The following is a 25174-nucleotide window of genomic DNA, read 5'->3' on the forward strand; positions in this document are numbered from 1 at the left end:
TAGATAATTTCCTACTGCTGAAGACCAATACATGCTCTGACTGCAGAACATGGAGAAATCAGGCTACAATGGAGCTGGGATATCTTTTCCTGGTGTCTGGCTTTCATAGTATCAGCGATAGTACAGGCTGCTGGAAAACTTTAACAACAGTCCTAGAGATATGAACTCTGAGTATTTTACTACTAACACGTCAGGGGATGTGTGCACAAGGGAATCAATAGTGGCGTGACTACTGTGAGCATTATCAACTGCTTCATAATTGGATTTAAGGCTACTGCACACCGATGAGGGAAGCTTCATTTTTGCAGAGGGCAATGGTTACTATGGAGAATCCTAACTAGTCAAGCTGCCAAGAGTGACTGTTAGAGTGGCCTAGTGGACCAATGCTCAGCTGTAAACAGACGAAAATAACCCAGAATCTATACATCACCCCCAAAGTTCAGACAACATTGTATAAGGGCAGATGCAAAGAACGTAAGAGCTAGATGAAAGGTTGTGCATCTGTTTTCTCCCTTTCTTTTTAGAGGGAGGAAAGATACATAAAACTCAAGAAGCTAGTGAAACAAGATTCAGGAAGTTCAGAAAGCTACAAGATTCCCAAGGACACTTTATAAAGATTATAATAACAAACTACTACTACGTAGAGACTCTCCAATGGATACTGCCTGAAGAATGAGCAGGGAGGTTCAAGAATGCAGCGTTCATGAATCATCACCAATTCCAGGGGGGGCTCCACAGTGGCACAACTGCCTTTGAATCACCCATGCTCCTGAAAGTAACCCCGTCTAAGTCACTATTCTACTGCTATGAAGAGACATCATAACCAAGACAAGTCTTATAAAAAGTATTTAATTGGGGGCTGGCTTACATTTTCAGAGGTCAGTCCCTTATCATCATGGCAGGCAGTATGGCAGTATGATGACAGACATGGTGTTGGAGAAGTAGCTGAGACTTCTATATCTTGATCCATAGGCAGAGTGAAACTGGGTCTGGCACAGGCTTTTGAAATCTCGAAGCCTACCCCAACACATCCTCCAACAAGGCCACACCTTCAAATCCTTCTCAAATGATGCCACTCACTGGTGACTAAGCATTCAAATATATGCACCTATGGGGCCATTCTTATTCAAACCACCAGAAACCCCTAACCCTTGTTCCTGTAAGTAACCCCCAAAAGTTCAGTGGCTCATCAAGCTCTATTTGGATGGAATAGTTTCTTTGATCTGTGATCAGTGCCCTACCTGGGGTGAATAGCTGTTTATTTCAATTGCCCCCAAAAACTAATACAACACAAATGATTAGTACACATACACTGAGGTATTCAAAACATTGAAAGTACACCTATAAGGACACCTAAAATCCATGGCTGTGTGAGCACACAAGATTTCAGAACATATAGAAGCATTTGCCATAATCCATACACATAATTTGTCTTCTGTGTGAATCACATTTAGCAAAGGCAGTGAAATACATTTTTTTAGTTCTAGTATTTCTTTTCTTAAAGTTATTCTCTACTGTGAGATCACAGGTGAACATTAAATTACTTAGCAGGCACATAACTGCTACACATATCACATATCAATAGTGCTTTGCTCTATTGCAGTTGTTCACATACTAAGCAAAGCCTGAGATGATAATCAAGTTTCCATGTTACACTGTATAGTCTCCTACTTGACAGACTGTGAGTAGACTCCAGTTACTTTTCCAAGTTCACTACATTCATAGATCTTCTTGAGTGTGAGGCCCCCGTGTATTTTAGGATTCATTTTTAATTATGTGTATATCTGTGTATGAGGCACATGCAAATGCAAGTGCCCACAGAGGCCAGAGCCAGATCTCCCTAGAGCTGGAGTTACAGATGGTTATGAGTGGCCCAACGTGGGTGATGGGAACCAAACTCAAGAAGAGCAGTCCATCTGTTAAGCTATTTCTAGGACAACTGACTACCTGTGCTGAGCTTAATAATGTGAATACAAAAATGTGCACACTTCTTAATGCACTTTCCTCATTCTTTACATGAGTTTCACTCTGTGATTATTTATATTCCATATGATCAGAAGAATAAGTGAAGCCTTTTGCATATTCTTTCCATTTAGAGTGTATATCCACTGAAGTATGAACAGTAGAAGCTTTCTCAATTCCTAATAATCATGGGGTTTCTCTACAGTATGTGTTCTTAACTGTTTACTAATGGCCAAGTGCTCAGTAAAGGCTTTCCCACGGTTCTTATATACATAGTACAGGTCACAGTCAAAGAGTTTCTCTCCTATGTGACTTCTTAGATGTTAAAGATGTGAGGAAAGAAGTGAAGGCATTCTGACATTCTCTGAATTCATATGGCTTTTCCCCAATGTGAGTTAGTACAAGTGTAGTAAAGCCAGTGTGGCCACCAAAGGCTTTTCCACACTCTTTACATTGATATAATTTTAGTCCAGTGTTAATTCAGAAGTGCATCTTAAGGCTGCAAATTTCTAAAAAATTTTGTACATATCTGATATTCAAAAGGCGTCTCACCAGTATGAGTTTTCATATGTTAAGTGAGTTAAGAAAAGCTGGTGAATGCTCTCCCACATTGCTAATACAGATAGGGTTTCTCTCCAGCGTATGTTCTCTTATGTGTCTGTGAAGGTATGAGCACTCACTGAAGGCTTTCCCACAATCCTTACATTCATAGGGTTTCTCTCCAATGTGAGTTTTCATGTGTCTACAAAGGTAGGAGGAACGTGTAAATGCTTTACCACACACTGTACACTCAAATGGCTTCTCTCCGGTGTGAGTTCTCAGATGTGCAGTAAGATATGAGGAAGACGCAAAGGCCTTTCCACACTGATAGCATTCAAAGGGCTTCTCTCCTGTGTGACTTCGTACATGTTCAATAAGGCCTGCGGATGTACTGAAGGCTTTCCCACACTCCTTACACTCATATGGCTTCTCCCCAGTGTGAGTCAATACATGTGTGGTAAAGCTAGTCCGTCCACTGAAGGCTTTCCCACAGTCCTTACATTGAAATGGTTTTATTCCAGTGTGAATTTGGAAGTGCTTCTTAAGGCATGAGGAATTCCTAAATGATTTTGTACACACCTGACATTCAAAGGGTTTCTCATCAGTGTGAATTTTCATATGTTCAGTTAGTTGATAAAAGCTAGTAAATGCCTTCTCACATTCCTTACAATCATAAGGCTTCTCCCCAGTGTGTGTTAGGGAATGTTTATTAAGGCACGAGCGCACAGCAAAGGTTTTTCCACACTCCTTACAGTTATAGGGCTTCTCTCCAGTGTGAGTTCGCATGTGAATTCGAAGGTAGGAGGAACGTGTAAACGCTTTCTCACAGACTGTACACTCAAAGGGCTTCTCTCCAGTATGAGTTCTCAAATGCGCAGTAAGATAGGATGAAGAAGCAAAAGACTTTCCACATTGGTTACATTTAAAAGGTTTCTCTCCTGTGTGACTTCTCATGTGCTCAGTAAGTCCTGAGCATTTACCAAACACTTTCCCACACTCTGTGCACTCATATGACTTCTGCCTTTTATGACTTTGTACATGTGTAGTAAGGCCTGAGTGTGCCGTAGAGGCTTTTCCACATTCCTTATCTTCATAGCATTTCTCCAAAACAGAACAATTTGTGGACTGAGTAAAAGCTTTCTTACTTTGCTCCCATTCACGGAGATTTTCTTTACTGTGGGCTTTGCTGTGTGCCTTAAGTTGCAACTGATTAACAAGGGATTCGCCAAAATCACTGGATTCAAAGGAATTGTCCTGAATGCATGTCCTCTGGTAAGCAATGCTTGGCGTCCGAGCAAAGGCTTCTTCACATCGAATCAACACAGAAAGTTTCTCTTCAGCAGAGGTTTTCTTGACTAAAAGAAGTAAGTCTTTCCTATGCCAATTATATTCAGAAATCTTTTCTGTATTACAAATATTCATATATGTCTGAAGGCATGGGTGTTCACTGAAGAATTTTCCAACCCTCTTAGAATCAAAGAGCTTCCCTCCATTGTGGCTTCCTGCCTGTTGAAAAAGAGATGAATGAGTACTAAAAATTTTTTCAGACTTATGTAGGACATTCTTGGGGTAACCCTAAAGCACAAAGCTTCATGCTAGGAAACAGGTCCCTGTGGGCAAAGACTACTTCTCTCAAAGATATTTTGTTCATGCATAGAAATATCACAGAATTCCAAATATTCTCTGACTTTGGAAACAAAAAAATACCTTTGTTAATCTTGCCAGTTGTGTCTCATTTGATATATCTGACCAAAAACTGTCCAGCTGAAGTTCTGTCTCAAGTTCCATTTTCCTTTCTGAAATAAAACATTAAAAAAATACACATACAAACATTTATACAACAAAATGGGATGTTAAGTATTTATTCTGATATTAAACATGCTAAATTAACAAAGCAAAGATAGAATTAAACATATTGATTATATAATCAAATTCAACTATATAATGCTATAATTTGACAGTCATAAGGATCTAGGGTCAAAATACAATTAACAATTTTTTTCTTTTTACATTTATTTACTTAATGTGTATGTGCACAAGCATGTGTGCATACATGCATACATGGCATGGCACAAGGTTGGAGATTAGAAAAAAAATTACTAGAGATGCTGAAAATATCTCAAAACCTGAAGTCCAAGGACTTCAGTGTTCAGATTTAAGTTGGTCTTTTGGTTTTTACATTTATTTGTTTATTTTGTATGCATTTGTGTGTGTGCATGTGTACACATAAATATAGGCTTGCACCATGTGGGTTCAGGGAATCAAACTCAGGTAGTCAAATTTGGTAGCAAGTTTCCTTACCTGCTGAGGCATCTCATCAACTCTCTTTTAAAGTTTTTTCATCAGTGGCATTGAGAATGGATTTGCTCAAAATAAAATGTATTATATATGAAAAAAAATTTCCTGTGGCTGGAGAGAAGGCTTAGCAGTTAAGAGCGCAAAACCTAGGTTCAATTCCCAGCACGTACATGGCCGCTCAAAACTCTCTGTAACTCCAGTCCCAGGGCTCCACAGGCACTGCACACCTGGTGCACAGATATATATGTAAGCAAAACATTCATGCAAATAAAATAAAAATTTAAAAAAAAAACATTTTCTGAAAAAGCTTCCTAGTACTTCAAAACAATGCTGAACTTGTCGATAAGAAATCATTTTAACCCATGCTCAACCTGGAGACTGCCTTGTTCCACTGTAGTCAACAAATTTACTTCCTTCCTCCAACCAAGAGATCAGGCTGGGTTTGACAAGCTGAACTCCTATACATGGGAAATGATATATCAATGACAGAGGCTGACAAAAGAGATAACAAAGCTTCCCATGAAAGAGAAATTATATTTCTAATGAAACATGAGAATTATTATCTTTTTTGAGATAGGGTCTCAGGTGGCCCAGACAGGCCTTGAACTCACTATGTAGCCAAGGACAACCTTGAATACCTGATCCATGCCTCTATCTCCCAAGTACTGAAATTATAGACATGCAACACCATGTTTAGTTTTATGCAGTACTGGGAACTGAACCTTTTGTGTATGTTAGACAATTACTCTACAAATACTGCTACATCCCCAGCCCCTAGAACTGTTTTTATAAAGATTTATTTTTATTTTATGTATGTTAATATTTGCCTACATGTATGTATGTATACCATATGTATGCAGATTCCCAAGGAGGCCAGAAGAGGGTGTCAGATCTTCTGAGATTAGAGTTACAGATAGTTATGAGTTGCCATGTGGATGCCAGGAACTGAACCTGGGCCCTCTACAAAATAGCAAGTGCTCTTAAACACCTAGTCATCTCTCCAACTCCTAGAATTAGTTTTGAATAGTTCAAAATGCAAATACTCATTATTTGGGCTATATTTGACTCCTGATATCACATTCAGCCCTAAACATATAGTAAAGCCAGGCAACTGTGGCAAACACCTTTAATCCCAGCACTCAGGCTGTTCAAGGACAGTCTAGTCTACAGAGCCCCAGGACATCTGGGACTACACAGAGAAACCCTGTCTTGGAGAAAAAAATAGATATAAACATTACCAAGATTTCTTCAAATTGGATGTAACAGAAATGGAGAAAGATCTTCAATATCATGGGAAATGACTATACCAATAGTTGTTTAGTTTTTTGTTTGTTTTGATTGTGTTGAGACACTGTCTTGCTATGCAGCCCTGGCTGGCCTTGTACTTGTTATATAGGTCAGGTGGCCTTGAGTTTGTAGCAGTCCTCCTGCCTCAACCTCCTGCATGCTGGGGTTATAAGGTGCATCATCATGCTCAGCAAGTTGTTACCATTAAGAGTGAAACATTCACATGGGAAAATAGTGAAAACAGGAAGACAAATGAAGATTTTTCTGATGTAGTATATCAAAGATAGAGTATAAAGTTGTACATTTCTAAGGAAATGAGAGTGATGCTACTAACTCTAAAACCACATTTTTGACAACTGCCAATAACAGATTAAAATGTTCTAGAGTAATAACAACGTCTCTATTGTTTCCCATTATATTCACAGTTACATCATCAATCTTGAAAAAAACGTACTTTTCTTCCTTAAAAGGATACAGGAGATAATGACGGTCTTACCTACTGTGGTCACGTTCTGGTAGTTCTCCAGCATCACATCTCTGTAGAGGTTTCTCTGAAATCCATCCAATAAGTTCCACTCTTCTTTGGTAAAGTACACAGCCACATCTTCAAAGGTCACTGAGTCCTAAACCATCACACGCATGCCAATTTGAGCAAAGTGACATCACTTATGTTCACTGGAGAAATGCAAAGGTTACCCACATGACTATAAAGGAGTCTGTCTCCCATATTCTATGCCAGAGTTCAATGATACCAAGACATCTCTATTCACACTCATTCTGAGGACCTCATATAATCAATCATCTGATTTTTGGAACCACTTACTCACAAAGTTATACTTCTACAACTTACACAGGGAGCTCTTCACAGCCTGTTGATCTATACTGTAAATACTCATAAGCACAATACAAAGACTTGATAAATATGGGACAAGCGATGGCTTATCAGTTAAGAATACTTGTTGCTCTTACAGAGGACCTGGATTTGGTTCCTAGAATACACACTGTAGTTCACAACTATTTGTAACTCAAGAGGATTCACCTTTCTCTTCTGACTTCCATGGGCAGCAGGCATATATATGGTATACATGCATATATACAGGCAAAACACTCATACACATAAAATTAAAATCTATAAAGAAAATTTGTTAATGATGTATGAATGCATTCTTGGAGAAAGATATCTGCATCTTCCTTATCATCTGCTATAACACTAAGAAAAATAAATTAGGCTATCAGTACCAGGAAAGTTAAGACTAGCGTGGTTACTAAAACACTAAGGTAATCTCTTTAAGGGTAATCTCTCACCAATGTGAGACACACCCTCCCAGGAAAATCCAACCAGGGACTTAGTTTTGAGATGTTCTTTGATGTCATTGTTGTTCTGATGAGCTCTGGGGACAGTTTTACTCACAAGGAAATGTGTTCTCTGTTGATCTAATTATCACACCTTTTGGAAAGATACTAATAAAATCAATTTTATTTTTAGATAACCTCTATATTTTTCATTATTATAGTACCTCTTCAGAAACATCACTCCATCTTGTATGAATTTCATTTCTCAAGTAACTTTCCACGTCTCAATTTTCTACACTGGAATTCTTTAGTCTTCTGTGAATGTACAAAATAAAAACTATCCTAGTGCTTCATGTCATTAATCCCAGTGCTCAGGAGGCAGAGGCAGGTGGATCTCTGAGTTCGAGGCCAGCCTGGTCTACAGAGCGAATTCCAGGACAGCCAGGGCTACACAGAGAAATCCTGTCTTGAAAATATATATCCTAGATATCCTAGTGGTTCACATCTTTACAGCACTTGGAAGGGAGAGACAGAGATCTGCGAGTTCAAAGCCAATCTTGGCTATATAGCAAGTTCCAGACTAGCTAGGGTTACATACTGAAACCCTAGAATAAGCAAAAGGAAAGAAAATTTAAAAAGAAAGGAACATTAGGAGCTGACAGTGTAGCTCAATGACAACACACAGAAAGAGATCCTTTGTTAAACTTACCATTTGTATGTCTCGGGAAATACGTCCTCAGCAAATCCTGTTGATATCTTAGATGTTTGGGATTGTTTCTAAAATATTTTCCTGTTCTGAAATTTTACAAACAAAAAACAAATTTCAGTTTCAGGACAGAAAAGGTAAAGAAATTAAAAATCAGTGAGAGGTAAAAAAAATTGTAGTCCTATTTGCAGTTGTTTTCAAAATAAATATAAACACAGTGAGGGCAAAGAGATGGCTCAGTAGGTAAAGGTGCTCACTGTAAAACCTGATGCCGGAGTTTGGATACCCAAGACCCACATTATAGGAGACCAGACTTCTGAAAGCTGTCTTCTAACTTACCCTTATACGGTGGCATGCATGTACACATCTCCCCCCCCCCCCCCGCCTCTCTTCACACACACACACACACACACACACACACACACACACACACACTCACTCACGCTTCCAACTACACTGAACTTATCAGTGACCAGTTCTGCCCTCTCATTCTGTTCTTTCTATTGTTTTTTAATATATTTAGTCCTGGGAATGGAATTCAGGTCATTTGGATATCCTTACCCACTTATCCATCCCACTAGCCCTCCAATTATTTTATTCCCAAAATATCAGACTGGATTAAACTTTGAAGTCTGATAGAGAAAATGTAAGTCTTATAACACCATGCTCTGGCATTAGACTACTTGGTGATTTTAAAACAGCAGCGAGCCAGGCACGGTGGCTCACACTTGTAATCCAAGCACATTGGAGGCAGAAGCAAAAGGACTGTACCTGATGCCTGACTGGTCAATAGAGCAAGCTCCAGGGCCACATAAGAGACGCTCTCAATTTAAATAAACAAACAAACCAGGAGCCCTGGCCCCTCTAATGTATGCTGTAATCTTAGGTGTACAAAAAGCTGAGGTAAGATTACTTGACCTCTGGAGCTCAGGGTTACACAAGACACTGTCTCAAGGAAAAAGCATAGGGGCAAAAAGAAGGAGGAAAATATAATTTCACTTTTATTTAATTTTGAATCAATTAGCAACATAGCATGGGTTTACTCAATCTCTGACTCAAATTACATCAGGTGCTCTCAGGCTGATAGGGAGTGGCACTATTAGAAGGTGTGGCCTTGTTAAGTAAGGGAAATGTGTAACTAAGGGTGGGCTTTGAGTTTTTAGAAGCTCAAACCAGGCCCAGTGATGCTCCCTTCCTGCTGCCTCCTGATCTGGACTTAGAACAATCAGCTATCCCTCCAGCACCATGACTGCCTGCATGCATTCATGTAACCCACCATGACCATAATGAACTAAACCTCTGAAGTGTAAGTCAGCCCCAATCAAATGCTTTCCTTTCTAAGAGTTGCTGTGGTCATGGTGTCTCTTTACAGCAATAAAACACGAACTAGGACAGTGGGTATGGCAGCTGACCTGTAATCCCAATGGGTAGAAGCAACAGAGACAGAGAGTCCTCAAGAGCAAGCTCGTTAACTATACTAGCAGAAAAGGCAAGCTCCAGGTTCAGCAAGAGACCTTGCCTCAATATATAAGGTGCAGAGCAATTGAGGAAGATGCCCAACATCAACCTTGGGTCTCCACACACACACGCACACTTTTGCAACCATACACACATGTGCCCCCTCACATACAAATAGGTACATGTGCACATACATCACACATACATATACAATTATTAACTAAAGTAAGATTTTTGAGGCCATGTCTAGCTGTGTATACTTTTAATCCCAGCACTCTAGAGGCAGAAGCAAGCAGATCTCTGTGAGTTTGAGGCCAGCATGATCTACACAGAAAGTTACTGACTAGTCAGGGATAAATAGTGAGACCCTGGAAGGACTAGGGAGACCAGTCATAATGACAAGCACCTGTAACCCTAGCTACTAAGAACTGCACTAGGATCACTAGGAAGAAAATAGGAAGGAAGGAACAAAGGATAGGAATGACTGTTGCTATAGAGCTTGCAGAGGACCAGCTGATGAAGTCTTTGTGCTTTGTGATGATTTGAATAGGTATGGCCCCCATAGACTCATGTGTTTGAATGCTTGGTCCAATGGGCGGTGGCACTATTAGGAGGTGTGGCTTTGTTGGAGGAAATATGTCACTGTGGAGGTGAGCTTTGAGGTCTTATATGCTCAAACTATGCTCAGTGTGGTATAGTTTCCTTCTGCTGCGTGTGGATCAAGATGTAGAACTCTCAGCTCCTTCTCCAGCACATCTGCCTGCAAGCCACCATGTCGCACCATGATGATAATGAACTGTAAGCCAGCCCCAATTTTTAATGTTTTCCTTTATAGGAGTTGCTGTGGTCATAGGGGTCTCTTCACAGTAATAGAAACCCTAACTAAGATATGCTCGTATGAAGATTTCCATCATCTGACCTCTCAGGAGCTACTAGAGTTCTTGAGTGGACTAGTAACAAAAGACTTTGTTACTTGGGGGAAAAATGAGATTTTTCCATTTAATACTGCCTCTCAGACTCTCTGTAAAGGAAAACCAGGGCTTATTCCCAGAATCCCATGGAGGATTTTCAGATTGACCTATAAAGCACATGCCAGACACTAGGTTGCTGGTGACCAATGACCTTCCAGGGTGTTACTTATAGGTATGGCAAGCTGCAGAGGACAATGCAGCTGAGAACCCTCCCCCGGCTCAGAGCAGCAGGTCCTTGTCCTGGGAGAATTGGTTTCAGGCTCCATTGATTCAATGGAAGGAAGTCAGGTAAGTGTGGCAGGCTCTCTGCGAGGTGACTTCAACTGCAGCCCTGTCAGCACTCCTGAGACTCAGCTGTTGTATCTGCTGCAAGTGCTTCAGATTCTGTGTTAAAAAGTCTGGATGAGCTGGACAGTGATGGTGCACACCTTTAATCCCAGCACCTGGGAGGCAAAGGCAGGCAGATCTCTGAGCTTGAGGCCAGCCTGGTCTAGAGCGTGAGTTCTAGAATATCCAGACCAACACAGAGAAACTCTGCCTCAAAAAACCAAAACAAACAAACCAAAACTTCTGGATGAAATGCCCAAAGATTGCTGTGGCTCTGGCAGCCCAGATGTCTCTCTGTTCTGTGGTACATGGCAACTGCCTGGAGGGAATATTCAGACATTTAAGGACACTTAATTATATACATCTGCTTACCATTCTGACCAATATCTATCCTTAAAACTGAAGAAGCACACAGACCTTCATCTCCATACAGTGTGGAAATGAAATAATGAGTTCTTTTGGAGAAAGTGAATACAAAACATAAGATGAAATTTTCACTTTTAAGTAGTTTATGTAGCAAATAACTTGCTCCACACTGTGACATCAGGCTGGAGAGATGGCTCAGTGGTTGAGAGCACTGGCTGCTCTCCCACATGGACCTGGGTTCAATCCCCAGCACCCACATGGAGGCTCACACTTGTCTGTAACTCCAGTTCCAGGAGACCCAATGCCCTCACACAAACATACATGCGGGTCAAACATCAATGCACGTAAAATCTTTTAAAACTTTAAAAAAAAAATACTGTGACATCAAGAGAAGTATCAAATAATGTAGAATGCAGTGGAAAAACCAGTATGCTAACCAAGCAGCCTGAGACAAAAACTAAAACTTAACTGGGCACAGTTACACAAGCCTGTATGTCATTCCAGCACTGGGAAGTAGAAGCAGGAGGGTCAAGAGTTTGAGGCCAGCCTGGCTACACAGCAAGACCCTGTCTCCAAAAATGAGAAAGTGGCATCAAGATGGCTCAGCAGGTAAAGGTACTTGCTGCCAAGTCTGACAGTCTAAATTAAATCTCTAGAACCCATGAGAGAGAGAGAGAACTGAGTCCTGCAAACAGTCCTCTCACCTCCACATATGCACCATGGCACATGCACATGCATACAATAATAAATCAAGTGATATTTAAAAAGAAAAACTAAAACTTTATTCTCCTTGAAGTTATGTTTTTGTTCCATTTTATATGAAGAGGTGGCCTTTCATGTTTTCCCATTTCCACTGTAAGCTAGCGACATCTGCAGCATAATCTTTAACTCCAGGTTTGGCACATTGCTTGATGTCAACAGAATATACTTCAGGAGAAACATGACTGGTTCATGAACTCGGTGCTTGTTACTTGTCAGGGACAAGGATAGAATCTCTAGTTAGTGGAAAAATACAGACCCCCATAAGACAGGGAACTAGATCATATTACAGTCAGGTTGCCTAGCAACAGGACATTGAGGCAGAGCCCTTGACCCTTTCACCCTGTAAACATCCTATGCAAACATCCTTAGCTTGCCCCACCTTATGCAGATGACAGCTTCTTGCTCCCCCCACCCTGCAGAAACTATATAAACCCTCTTGGAGAAAAATAAAGTTGCACCTTGATCAGAATCCAGACTTGGTGTGTTTCCTTGTATCTCCTGTCCCTATCATTCCATCCTTAGGGTGGTCGAGAACCCGTTGAAGCCCTGCAGGTGGGGCAAACTGGCGCCCAACGTGGGGCTCGAACCCACGACCCTGAGATTAAGAGTCTCATGCTCTATATTGCTCAATTTGAAGAGGGAATTTCTGCCCTCCAGTCATCCCTTTCCTCCCTAGCTGAGGTAGTTTTACAGAACAGGAGAGGCCTGGATCTCCTCTTTCTACAACAGGGTGGCCTTTGTACTGGGCTCAAAGAGAAATGCTGCTTCTTTACAGACCACACCAAGATAGTCAGGGACAGTATGGAAGGTTAGAAAAGGACTAGAAAGAAAAAAAAAAAAAAGAGAGAGAGAAAGAGAGAGAGAGAGAAAAGGAGAATAAGAGCTTGGGTGGTTCTAGAATTGTTTTTCCAACTTCCCTTAGCTAACAACCCTTTTTCCCTCCCTCCTAGGACCTGTTGTAGGCCTGCTCCTGGTCCTTGCCTTTGGGCCATGGGCACTTTCCTGGCTCACTTGGTTCATCCGAAGCCAAATAACAGACCTGCCAGCCAGGCAGATCCAGGTTCATTACCACTGCTTTGATATGCAGGACTCCAGGGTTGAAATTTCCCCCGACAGAGATGCCCCACACAGACCCCTTCACTCGGGGGAGGCTGCACCTGTGTGTGGGAAAAAGGCTCACTCAAGGCATGATTGGAGTGCAGCTGGGACTGCACAGGCTGGGGACCATGGTACCCCAAAATCCCGAGAGCCTGGATTATATGCCCTGTTGCATAGCGGTTGTGCAGTAACAGCCTTGCGCTTACCCATTTCTGCTCCCTCAAAAAACTGCACGGTCCATTGATTCCTGCACTATGGGGACGCCTGTGGTGCTTGAGTCTGGAGAGACATTCCCTCTCGGACCTTTTTTCACAACCTTTAGAGGGATAGGGCCTCTGTAATCCTCCATGCAAAGCCTCTTTCAGAGTCCTCCTTTTAGACCATTCGAACCTGGTTTATGTTGGCCCTTAGATTTATTACTAAAAAGGGGGAGTTACTTTTCACTGATGGTGTAACCGACACCAGCAGTGTGCTCATTCTCTCCATTTCCTCTATTTGTTCTCCACCAAATAACAAAAGAACCACAGTTTCAGAACAACTGCAATGACTCATTACCTCCCATTGGCAATAGTTCATAAGATAAATCAGAAAGACATTAAAGTGATCTGGCAGTTCAAAAATGTAGGAAAAGGAAAGAACAGGTAGGAAGGGAGAAGAAAAGAAGGAGGGAAAGAGGGAGTGAGGGAGGAAGGTCAGTTCTTCACTATAGGACCATTAGTCAGCTTTGTTAATGCCTCTTAGAATCTTTGAACCATGTGATGAGGCCAATAGGCATGTCTAGGAATTCTAATACAAGAAACTGTCAGTACTGACCTGCTACTCACCACCTAAACAACAAATGAATGGCAAATTATGGAGGCTCTCATGGAAACAGAAGATATCAGACCCTGAGCCTATTACCTTCCATAAGGAAAAAACATCTAAACTTGACAAGAAATTGAGAGACAAACTTGGATCCTCTGATATATTACACCTCAAGTTAGGCAGGGGCTTATCTGCCCTGTCACTTGACATTGTCAAGTTGCTGAAGAAAACCACCCCTACCCTAGAACATTTAACTACCTAGAACACCAGTTGTCCCTTAAGATTAATTGAGTGACTAATGGGAATGCACAGACTATACAAACGGCACTGCCGACCATCATGTAATGGAGTATAACGGGACTCTGTTCTTTCCATTCCAGAGAGATATTCAGTGGTTAAAAGCACTCACTGCTGGTTGTAGGCCAGCAGGCAAGGATATCCACAACGAAGGACAGGACCCAAAACAATAAAACATTTGACCAAAGGTCAAGCACTCACCGTACTGCTTGGTGTTCTGTCAAGAGAATGTCTCAACTTTGGATTTATGAGTTACTGGACAATTACTTTAAAACTCTCCTTCAAGCCCTGTGAGATGGCATATGCCTATAATCTCAGCACTTGAGAGACAGGGGTAAGCAAATCACTATGAGTTTGAAGTCAAGCTGATCTATATAGTAAGTTCCAGGCCAGCCAGGGCTATATAGTGAGACTCTGTCTTGAAACAATAAAATTAAACAAAACAAACATATACTCTTCAGGGGGTGGGGAGAGATATTCAGTGGTTAAAAGCACTCACTGCTGGTTGTAGGCCAGCAGGCAAGACTCCTGCATGCAGGCCTGACTACCAGCAACCCCCATCGGACCCTGTAATCTACAAGACCCACTCCATTCCCAAACCCACCCATTCCCCAACACCTCAGCTGCTCCCTGAGACACAGACTCTGCCAGTTCCAATTGGACCAAGAGGTGAGTAACTATTGTCACAGTCGATCACCCCAAACTCTAGGCCCTAGGCCCAGGAGAACAACCCAAGCTCCCTTACCCCCACCCATTGCAGTCTCAGTTGCAGGCCAGCAGGCAAGGCTCCTGTGGGTAAGCCTGACTACCACCACCCCACATTGGACCCTGGAATCTACAAGCCCCAACCTGTTCCCCAAACCCACCCTCCCCTGGAGATCTCAGCAGCTCCCTGAGATACAAACACTGCCAGTGCCATATGGACCAAAAGCGACTCCCTAAGACACAGACACCATTTGCACAGACTGGAAGAAGAAACGGGTAGATGTCAGTGCACGAATACATTCAATAACATAAAGAGCAATATGGCACCACCAGAACCTAGCGGTTCTACTACAACAAGACCTGAACATCCCAACCTAGAAGAAGCAGAAGAAAACGACCCTAAAAATGACTTTATGGAGATAAGAGAGGCTTTTAAAGAGGAAATGAAAAATTCCCTTAAAGAAATGGAAGAAAAGACAAACAAAAAAAAATGGTAGAAATCAATAAATCCCTTAAAGAAAGTCAAGAAAACACAATCAAACAGGTGAAGGAAACAGTTCAAGACCTGAAAACTGAAATAGAGGCAATAATGAAGACACAAACTGAAGGAATGCTGGAATGGGAAAATCTGAGTAAACGAACAGGAACTACAGATTTAAATAATACCTATCCACAAATCCATACCCTACAGAAATCACTAGAAGAAAAAATCCAACCTAAGGAAGTTGGATGCACCCACAAAACACAGGCAATAGATAAGGACATAGCAGTAAATCCCAAAGAAGGGAAATACATACACACTACCACCAAAAAATAACAGGAGTTAGTAATCACTGGTTATTAATATCCCTTAACATCAATGGACTCACCTATAAAAAGACACAGGCTAACAGAATGGAGATGAAAACAGTATCCATCCTTCTGTTGCATATAGGAAACACACCTCAACTTCAAAGACAGACACTATCTCAGAGTAAAGGGTTGGGAAAAGACTTTTCAACAAATGGACTTAAGAAGCAAGCTGGTGTAGCTATCCTAATATCTAACAAAATAGACTTCAACCTAAAATTAATCAAAAGAGATGGAGATGGACATTTCATATTCATCACAGGAAAAATCCATCAAGATCAAGTCTTAATTCTGAACATCTATGCGCCAAATACAAGGGCACTCACATATATAAAAGAAACATTACTAAAGCTTGAATCACACATCAAACCCGACACACTAATTGTGGGAGACTTCAACACCCCACACTCACCAATAAACAGATCTGCCAGACAAAAACTTAACAGAGAAATAAGGGAACTAACAGAGATTATGACTCAAATGGACTTAATAGACATCTACAGAACTTTCCACCCAGACACAAAAGAATATACCTTCTTTTCAGCACCCATGAATCCTTTAAAATTGACCACATTCTTGGTCACAGACCAATCTCAACAAATACAAAAAAAAAAAAAAATTGGAATAACCTCCTGTATTTTATCAGACCACCATGGCTTAAAGTTAGATTTCAACAACAACAAAAATTACAGAATGCCTAAAAGATCATGGAAACTGAATAATGCTCAATTGAATCACCATTGGATCAAGGAAGAAATAAGAAAGAAATTAAAGATTTCCTAGAATTCAATGAAAATGAATGCACAACATACCCAAACTTATAGGACACTATGAAAGCAGTGCTAAGAGGTAAGTTCATAGCTCTAAATGCCTACAAAAGGAAGTTGAAGAAATCTCACACTAGTGACTTAACAGCACACCTGAAAGCTCTAGAACAAAAAGAAGCAAAACTCACTCAGGAGGAGTAGATGCCAGAAAATAACCAAAGGACTGAAATCAATAAAACAGAAACAAAAGAATACAAAAAATCAATCAAAAAAAGAGTTGGTTCTTCAAGAAAATTAAAAAGATAGACAAACCCTTATCCAAACTAACAAAAAGACAGAGAGAATATCCAAATTAACAAAATCAGAAGCAAAATGGGAGACACAACAATAGACAAGGAAGAAATCCAGAGAATCATCAGGTCATACTTCAAAACCTGTACTCCACAAAATCGGAAAATCTAAAAGAAATGGAGCCGGGCGGTGGTAGCGCATGCCTTTAATCCCAGCACTCGGGAGGCAGAGGCAGATGGATCTCTGTGAGTTCGAGGCCAGCCTGGTCTACAAAGAGAGTTCCAGGAAAGGCTCAAAGCTACACAGAGAAACCCTGTCTTGGGAAAAAAAAAAAAAAAAAAAACAACTAAAAGAAATGGACAATTTTCTGGATAAGTACCACACACTAAAATTAAATCAAGATCAGATAAACAATTTAAATAGACCTATAATACCTATGAAAATAGAAGCATTCATTAAAAATCTCACAAACACAAAAAGCCCAGGGCCTGATGGTTTCAGTGCAGAATTCTACCAGAATTTCAAAGAAGTGCTAATACCAATACTCCTCAAACTGTCCGACACAATAGAAACAGAAGGAACATTGCCAAACTTTTTCTATGAGGCTACAGTTACCTTGATACCCAAACCACTAAAAGATATAAAAAAGAAAGAATTACAAACCAAGCTCCCTCATGAACATTAGTGCAAAAAATACTCAATAAAATACTGGCAAACATAATCCAAGAACACATCAAAAAAATCATCCACCATGATGAAGTAGGCTTCATCCCAGAGATGCAGGGATGGCTCAACATATGAAAATCTGTCAATGTAATACATCATATAAACAAACTGAAAGAAAAAAAATATATGATCATCTCATTAGATGCTGAAAAAGCCTTTGACAAAATCCAACACCCCTTCATGATAAAGGTCTTGGAGAGATCAGGAATACAAGAAACGTACCTAAACATAATAAAGGTAATTTTCAGCAAGTCAAAAGCCATCAAATTAAATGGAGAGAAACTCAAAGCGATTCCACTAAAATCAGGAACAAGACAAGGCTGTCCACTCTCCCCATATCTATTCAATATAGTACTTGAAGTTCTAGCTCGAGTAATAAGACCACAAAAGGAGATCAAGGAGATACAAATTGGAAAGGAAGAAGTCAAACTTTCTCTATTTGCAGATGATACGATAATATATATAAGTGACCCCAAAAATTCTACCAGGAAACTCCTACAGCTGATAAACTCCTTCAGTAATGTGGCAGGATACAAGATTAACTAAAAAAAAAAAAAAAAAAAAAAAAAAAAAGTAGCCCTCCTATATACAAATGATAAACAGGATGAGAAAGAAACATCACCCTTTACAATAGCCACAAATAATATAAAATATCTTGGGGTAACAAAGAAGTGAAAGACCTGTATGACAAGAACTTCAAGTCCTTGAAAAAAGAAATTGAAGAAGATATCAGAAAATGGAAAGATCTCCCATGCTCATGGATAGGTAGGATTAACATAGTAAAAATGGCAATCTTACCAAAAGCAATCTACAGATTCAATGCAATCCCCATCAAAATCCCAACACAATTCTTCACAGACCTCGCAAGAACAATACTCAACTTCATATTTAAAAAAAACAAAAACAAAACAAAACCTAGGATAGCTAAAACAACCCATTACAATAAAGCAACTTCTGGGAGGCACCACCATCCCTAACTTCAAGCTCTACTATAGAGCTATAGTAATAAAAACAGCTTGGTATTGGCATAAAAACCAACACGTGGACCAATGGAATCAAACTGAAGACCCTGACATTAATCCACACACCTATGAACACCTGATTTTTGACAAAGAAGTCAAAACTGTACACTGGAAAAAAGAAAACATCTTTAACAAATGGTGCTGGCATAACTGGATGTCAACATGTAGAAGATTGCAAAAAGATCCATATCTATCACTATACACAAAACTCAAGTCTAAGTAGATCAAAGACTTCAACATAAATCTAGCTAGCTACATTGAACCTGATAGAAGAGAGATTAGGAAGTAGTCTAGAATTCATTAGCACAGGAGACCACTTCCTAAATATAACACCAGTAACACAGACACTGAGAGCAACAATTAATAAATGGGACCTCCTGAAACTAAGAAGCTTCTGTAAGGCAAAGGACATGGTAAATAAGACCAAACAACAGCCTACAGAATGGGAAAGGATCTTCACCAACCCCACATCTGACAGAAGGCTGATCTCCTAAATATACAAAAAACTCAAGAAACTAGATATCAAAATATCAAACAATCCAATTAAAAAATGGACTACAGAGGTAAACAGAGAATTCTCAAAAGAAGAATCTCAAATGGCTAAAAGACATTTAAGGAATTGCTCAACATCCTTAGTCATCAGGGAAATGCAAATCAAAACAACTTTGATACTCTATCTTACACCTGTCAGAATTGATAAGATCAAAAACACTGATGACAGCTTATGTTGGAGAGAATGCGGAGTAAGGGGAACACTCCTCCACTGTTGGAGTACAATCTTGTACAGCCACTTTGGAAATCAGTATGGTGACTTCTCAGAAAATTGGGAATCGATCTACCTCAAGACCCAGCCATACCACTCTTGGGCATATACCCAAGGAATGCTCAATCATACCACAAGGACACCTGCTCAACTATGTTCATAGCATCATTATTCTTAATAGCCAGAACCTGGAAACAACCCAAATGCCCTGGAGTATTACTCAGCAGTAAAAAACAATGACATCATGAAATTTGCAGGCAAATGGATGGAACTAGATAATATTATCATGAGTAAGGTAACCCAGACTCAGAAAGACAAACATGGTATGTACTCACTCATACCATCTAGTGGATACTACATGTAAAGCAAAGGATAACCAGACTACAACCCACAGCTCCAGAAAAGCTAGGAAACAAGGAAGACCCTAAGAGGGATGATGCATGGATCATATTGGGAAGGGGAAACAGATGAGATCTCCATGAGTAAACTGGGGATGATGGGGGCAACAGAGGGGAGGGAATGGGGGGTGAGAACATGAGGGAACAAGATGGTCGAGCTGAGGAAGGGATGGAGTGGGAGAGCAATGAAAGATATCTTGATAGAGGGAGACATTATGGGGTAAGGGAGAAACCTGGTGCTGGGGAAATTCCCAGGAATCCGTAAGGATGACCCTAGATTAGACTACTAGCAATAGGGCAGAAGGTGCTTGATCTGACTTACCTCATTAATCAGATTGGCGAATATCCTGTCATCATAGAGCCTTCATCCAATAACTGATGGAAGCAGATGCAGAGATCCACAGCCAAGTACCAGGCTGAACTCCAGGAGTCCAGTCAAAGAGAGGGAAAAGGGATTCTATGAGCAAGGGGGCGGGAGGTCAAGATTTTGATGGGAAAATCTATAGAGACAACTGTATAAAGCTCACAGGGACTCACAAATTTTAGACAGACAGCTGTGGAGCCTATATGGGACTGGACTAGGCCCTCTACATAAGCAAGACAGTTGTGTAGCTTGGTCTGTTTAAGGGGTCCCTGGCAGTGGGATTAGGATCTATCCCTGTGCATGAGCTGGCTTTCTGGAGCCCAATACCTACGGTAGGATGCCTTGCTCACCCTTGATGCAGAGGGAAGGGGCTTAGTCCTGCCTCAACTGAATGTACCAGGCTTTGTTGACTCCCCATGGAAGGCCTTACACTTATGGAGGAAGGGATGGGGGGATGAGTGGGGGGATGCTGGGCAGAGGGGGAGGAGGGATGAGAGGGGGATCTGTGGTTGGTACGTAAAACAAATTAAAAAATTTAAAAAAAAAAAAAAAGAGCACTCAATGCTCTTATAAAGCATCCAGCTTCAGTTCTGCAAGTGGGTCACAGCTGACTGTAATATTGGTCCAGGGGTGCCGGGCGGTGGTGGTACACACCTTTAATCCCAGCACTCGGGAGGCAGAGACAGGTGGATCTCTGTGAGTTCGAGGCCAGCCTGGTCTACAAAGTGAGTTCCAGGAAAGACACAAAGCTACACAGAGAAACCCTGTCTCGAAAAAAACCAAAAAAAAAAAAAATATTGGTCCAGGGGCTTTAAGGCTCTCTTGTTTCCTTCTCTAGCACACACACACACACACACACACACACACACACACACACACACCCTCTTGGAACGTTCTTGACAGATAACAAAAATATAAAGGAAAATCCATGTCTATTTATACAAAACAAGTCCTTGTCAGAATATTTCTTGTTTCTGTTACTCACAGTGAGCTTAACGCTCAGCTAAGGATTCTAATTACTTAATTTCCTATCCGTGGAAAATTTACATTCTTGCTCTGTTGTTTTCTCCTGATTTACATCAATTGAATACCTTTTATTGGCTCTGCCAGTTACCTGATTGAAGAATATTTTTTTGCTTTTTTCCCCCCACACACAGAAAATGACTCAAGTATCAAACAGAGTAATCCCTGGTTCATTTGTCTCTCTTCATAAACATAAGCTGCAATTCCTGAAGACTTTTATCATCTCATCTCTTTTCTTATTTATATATTTTTAAGTTTTTTAAAATTTATATTATTTTATGTGTATGACTGTTTTGCCTGACTGTATGTATGTGCACATGTGTGGCCTGGTGCCTCAGGAGTTCAGAGGAGGGTGTTAGAGCCCCTAAACTGGAGTTAAGGATGACTGTAACCCACCATGTGGATTCTGGGAACCAAACCCAGATTCCCTGCAAGAGCAACAACTGCTCCTAATACCAAGCCACCTCCCTAGCCCCTCCTACTTATATTTTTGTTGTCAATTTAAACATTCCTTTTTCTTGTGTTCACTACTTACATCCTAAAGCAGAAAATAATACTGTCCTCTACTTCTATAATCCTAATTAAATTGTAATAATAAATGCATCCTCTTAGTTAGATGGTTTAGTAAGAAACAAAGAAGAAAGTATACTTGGGGTAGGGGGCTGAAGAAATGTCTCAGTGGTTAAAAGCAATGGCTGCTCTTCCAGAGGACCTGAATTCAGTTCCTAGCACCCACATACCGGCTCACAGCCATCTTCAACTCCAGGTCCAGGGAATCCAATACCCTCTTCTGGACGAAGAATAGTTCTAGGTTGGGAGTGGAGAAATGACTCAATAGTTAAGAGCACTGGAGGAGACGGCTCAGTGGTTAAGAGCACTGGCTGCTCTTCCAGAGGACCCAGGTTAGACTCCCAGCACCCACAGAGCAACTCACAAACCATCTGCAACTCTAGTTCCAGGGGATAGGATGTCCTTTAATGGTCTCCAAGGGCACTGCACTTACATGGTGCACAGACAGACATTCTGGTCAAAAAATAAACACCCATACACACAAAATAATATATATATTTTTTAAAGAGCATTGGCTGCTCTTGTAGAGGACCCAGTTCAATTCCTAGCACCCACACTGGTGACTGGTGGCTCACAGCTCTCTGTAACTCTGGTTCCCAAGGATTCAGCTTCCTCTGGCCAGTACTGCACATCTATGGTACACACACATACATACATACATACATACATACATACATGCATACATACATGCAGGCAAAACAGACATAAATATAACATAAAAGTGTCTTCAAAGAAAAAAATAGCTCCAGGTAGAAATTTGTCTCCATGCTTTAAGCAACCAGATACAGGAAAAACAAAAAATAGAGGAACCAATTAAATACAACAGGAGGACTGGGGCTACAGCCTTGAAAGCTTGAGAGCATTAGGTTCACTTGCCAGTACCACAAAAACAAATAAGCAAAAAAGGAGAACAAACTCAAAGTGGGTGATTCTTCTGAATGAATGAATGAATGAATGAATGACTCATTCAAAAGACAAAAGGACAAGACAAAAGCAATTGCTCTCAATTCAGAGAGCAAGACATAAGCAATTACAAGATATGAACCTTGAATGTGCAGAAGAGACTTAATAAGAAACAAGTATACTTTGGGGCCTGGAAAGATAGCGGAGTGGTTAAGAGCACTGGCCACTCTTCCAGTGTTAAGTCTCAAACCTTGGGACAAATGGCTGAGGTACCTGTTTAACATATCAAAGTGCACCTGGCTGCCAGGTTCTCCCAGCATCCCTCAGTCCCTACCAGTTACAGGTATGGCTGGCATACCCTGCCCTCTACCCTGAACTCTCCAGCCCCGGGGATGAGCTGCCCTTTCCCTGAGGCTCTTCTCTAAATAAGCCAGACATTTTGGTTACCCTAATCTTTTGTACCTTTGGCCTCCTGTCTGCTGTACCTGGTTCCCTGTCTGTCCCCTACCTTCTCCTCCCCCTCTCCCAGTATGGCCCAGCTCAGTCTGGTCATGTCCACTCTGGACTCCCCCAGCTGTGTGTGCCTCTAGCTTGCTCTCCCACATATCTATATTAAACTTTCTACTCCACCACACCTAGGAGCAGTCATGTCCTTTCCTTTCATTTCTTTTTGTCATTCACAGAGGACCTGTGGAGAATTTTAGTTTTACTCAGGCTACTTATTAGTAACATTGTTTGCTGAAACAAGATTTTTTAATGGTGCCCAGGCTAGCCTCAAACTCCTGAACTTCCAACCCCCGCCTTCTCGGTGCTGGAACAAGTGTGTCTAACCACATCCAGCAATAATGCATTTTTCTTACTTTAAGAGATACACTGCTGGGGCTGTAGTCTGCTCAGCGGAGTGTGCGCACTGCTCTTGCAGAGGAACCTGGGTTCGATTGGGTTCCCAGCATCCACAACCGCCTTAAGCCGAAAAGACGCTCACCTCAACCACGTGAACACTTCCGACCCTCCAACTCCTGAAGAGGACTTAAGATCAAAACCAAATAGGAGTAAATTCTTTTCCTTTCGGGAGAAAACGGGTCGGGTCGCGCTCTCCCGCGCAGTCCGAGAAAACGCCGAGGGGCCCGACCCTTGTCACCTAAGCTGCCTGCCGGACACCACCTCCGGGAAGCAAAGGAACTACAAATCCCAGAGTCCGCCCCGGAAAAGACTGAAGGCAACAACCGACCGTGTTTCCGCTTCCGGCCTAGGGCTGCAGGACCGTTTCGGGGTCCAGCTCTGGCTCCGGTTCCGTAATTTGTAAGCCGGTCAAAGACATTAAAATTTCCACTCACGAAGGTGCAGTTGGCCCTCGATTAACTGATTGCAGGAAAGAGAGGCAGAAACAGACCCACAAAGTTGAGGTCACAGTTACAAGGGTGGACCGGACTGTGGGTGGGATCATCCACTAGCGGGACTCGAGTGGCAGGTCCCGTGTCAGACAGCAGAAAGGTTAGAAGAGAGTGTGCTCGCAGGTCGTCCACACACAGCTCTTGAGTTGATTAGCTGTAGTGTTAAGCCTAGGGATCCATAAAATGAACTAAATCCTGTTTAATCATTCTGCCTTTTACATCATGAGTTCTCTTTTATATGGACACTGTCTTCATTCCAACAGTTGAGACCTGGAGTTTTCTGTCCTATCGGGATAGACCCAGTGCACAGGAGTCCAGACCAAGACTGATATGAAAAGACACAGGAGGTCGCTGGAGACATGAGTACTTTCCGGCTTTTTTTAGACAACCCGAGTTTAGTTAACACGTTTGACTCAGTTATTGGCTCCTGCAAATATTAGCCTTATCAATAGACTACATTGGCAGCCAGGGTTCTGTCACAATATATAGGAGCTATGCTATTGAGATTGCTTCTGTCGAGCTGTGCTCCAGAACTCAAACTGTTATGTTGTCCAAGCAGACCATCTATGTGAAGAAGGCCACTCCAGTTGTGCTCTTCTGAACTCATGGAATTGTCCTTTGACAAAGCTGAGGAGAGTGGATCCCTCTACTGTAGACCTCATGGCAGGACTAGAGAAAACATTCCTCACACCCTGTAGTACCTCAGGCTCTGGCCTTCACCAACCCAGTGTATCATATTAAATATTAATCAAGGGACTAGAAAGATAGCTAAACAATATCTCTTACTGCTCTTGCAGAGGACCTTGGTTCCATCCCCAGCACCTATCAGGCAGCTCACAACTGCCTGTAACTCCAGCTCCAGGGTATCTTATGTGCTCTTCTGGCATCCTTGGGGACCTACATATGTGTGATGCACATAAATTCATGCAGGTACACACATGTACATCTAAAAAATAAATCTTTTTAAATGAATTATTAGGAAAAATAATTGTATAATTAGTTCTCAAAATAAAATATAAATGGCCAATAAACACATGAAAAAATGTTCAAAATCCTTGGCTATCAGGGATAAAAAAAAAAAAAAAAACTTCACTAAGATTCCCTCTGCCCCCTTTCAGAATGGTTTCTCCAAGAAAACAAAAAACAAGACGTGGTGTGGGTGAGGTGGGCCACAATCCTTATACACTGTTGGTGAGAACAGAAGTAAGTATGGAGGTTGCCCAAACAACC

At 41.3% G+C, this 25174-nt stretch overlaps 1 protein-coding gene across 1 annotated transcript; it reads right to left on the minus strand.

Moving 5' to 3' along the window:
- Positions 1-860: 860 nt before the first annotated feature.
- LOC131914749 (zinc finger protein 26-like) lies at positions 861-23739 on the minus strand. Its single transcript, XM_059267376.1, has 5 exons — positions 23536-23739; positions 8090-8175; positions 6584-6710; positions 4210-4298; positions 861-4008 (listed from the first exon to the last, which is right to left on the minus strand). Exons 2-5 carry the CDS (start codon positions 8090-8092, stop codon positions 2527-2529), a joined length of 1701 nt encoding a protein of 566 aa, XP_059123359.1. The 5' UTR covers positions 8093-8175; positions 23536-23739; the 3' UTR covers positions 861-2526.
- Positions 23740-25174: the final 1435 nt, after the last annotated feature.

This window comes from Peromyscus eremicus, chromosome 7 (genome assembly GCF_949786415.1).
Source record: "Peromyscus eremicus chromosome 7, PerEre_H2_v1, whole genome shotgun sequence".
NCBI classification, from domain to species: Eukaryota; Metazoa; Chordata; class Mammalia; order Rodentia; family Cricetidae; genus Peromyscus; species Peromyscus eremicus.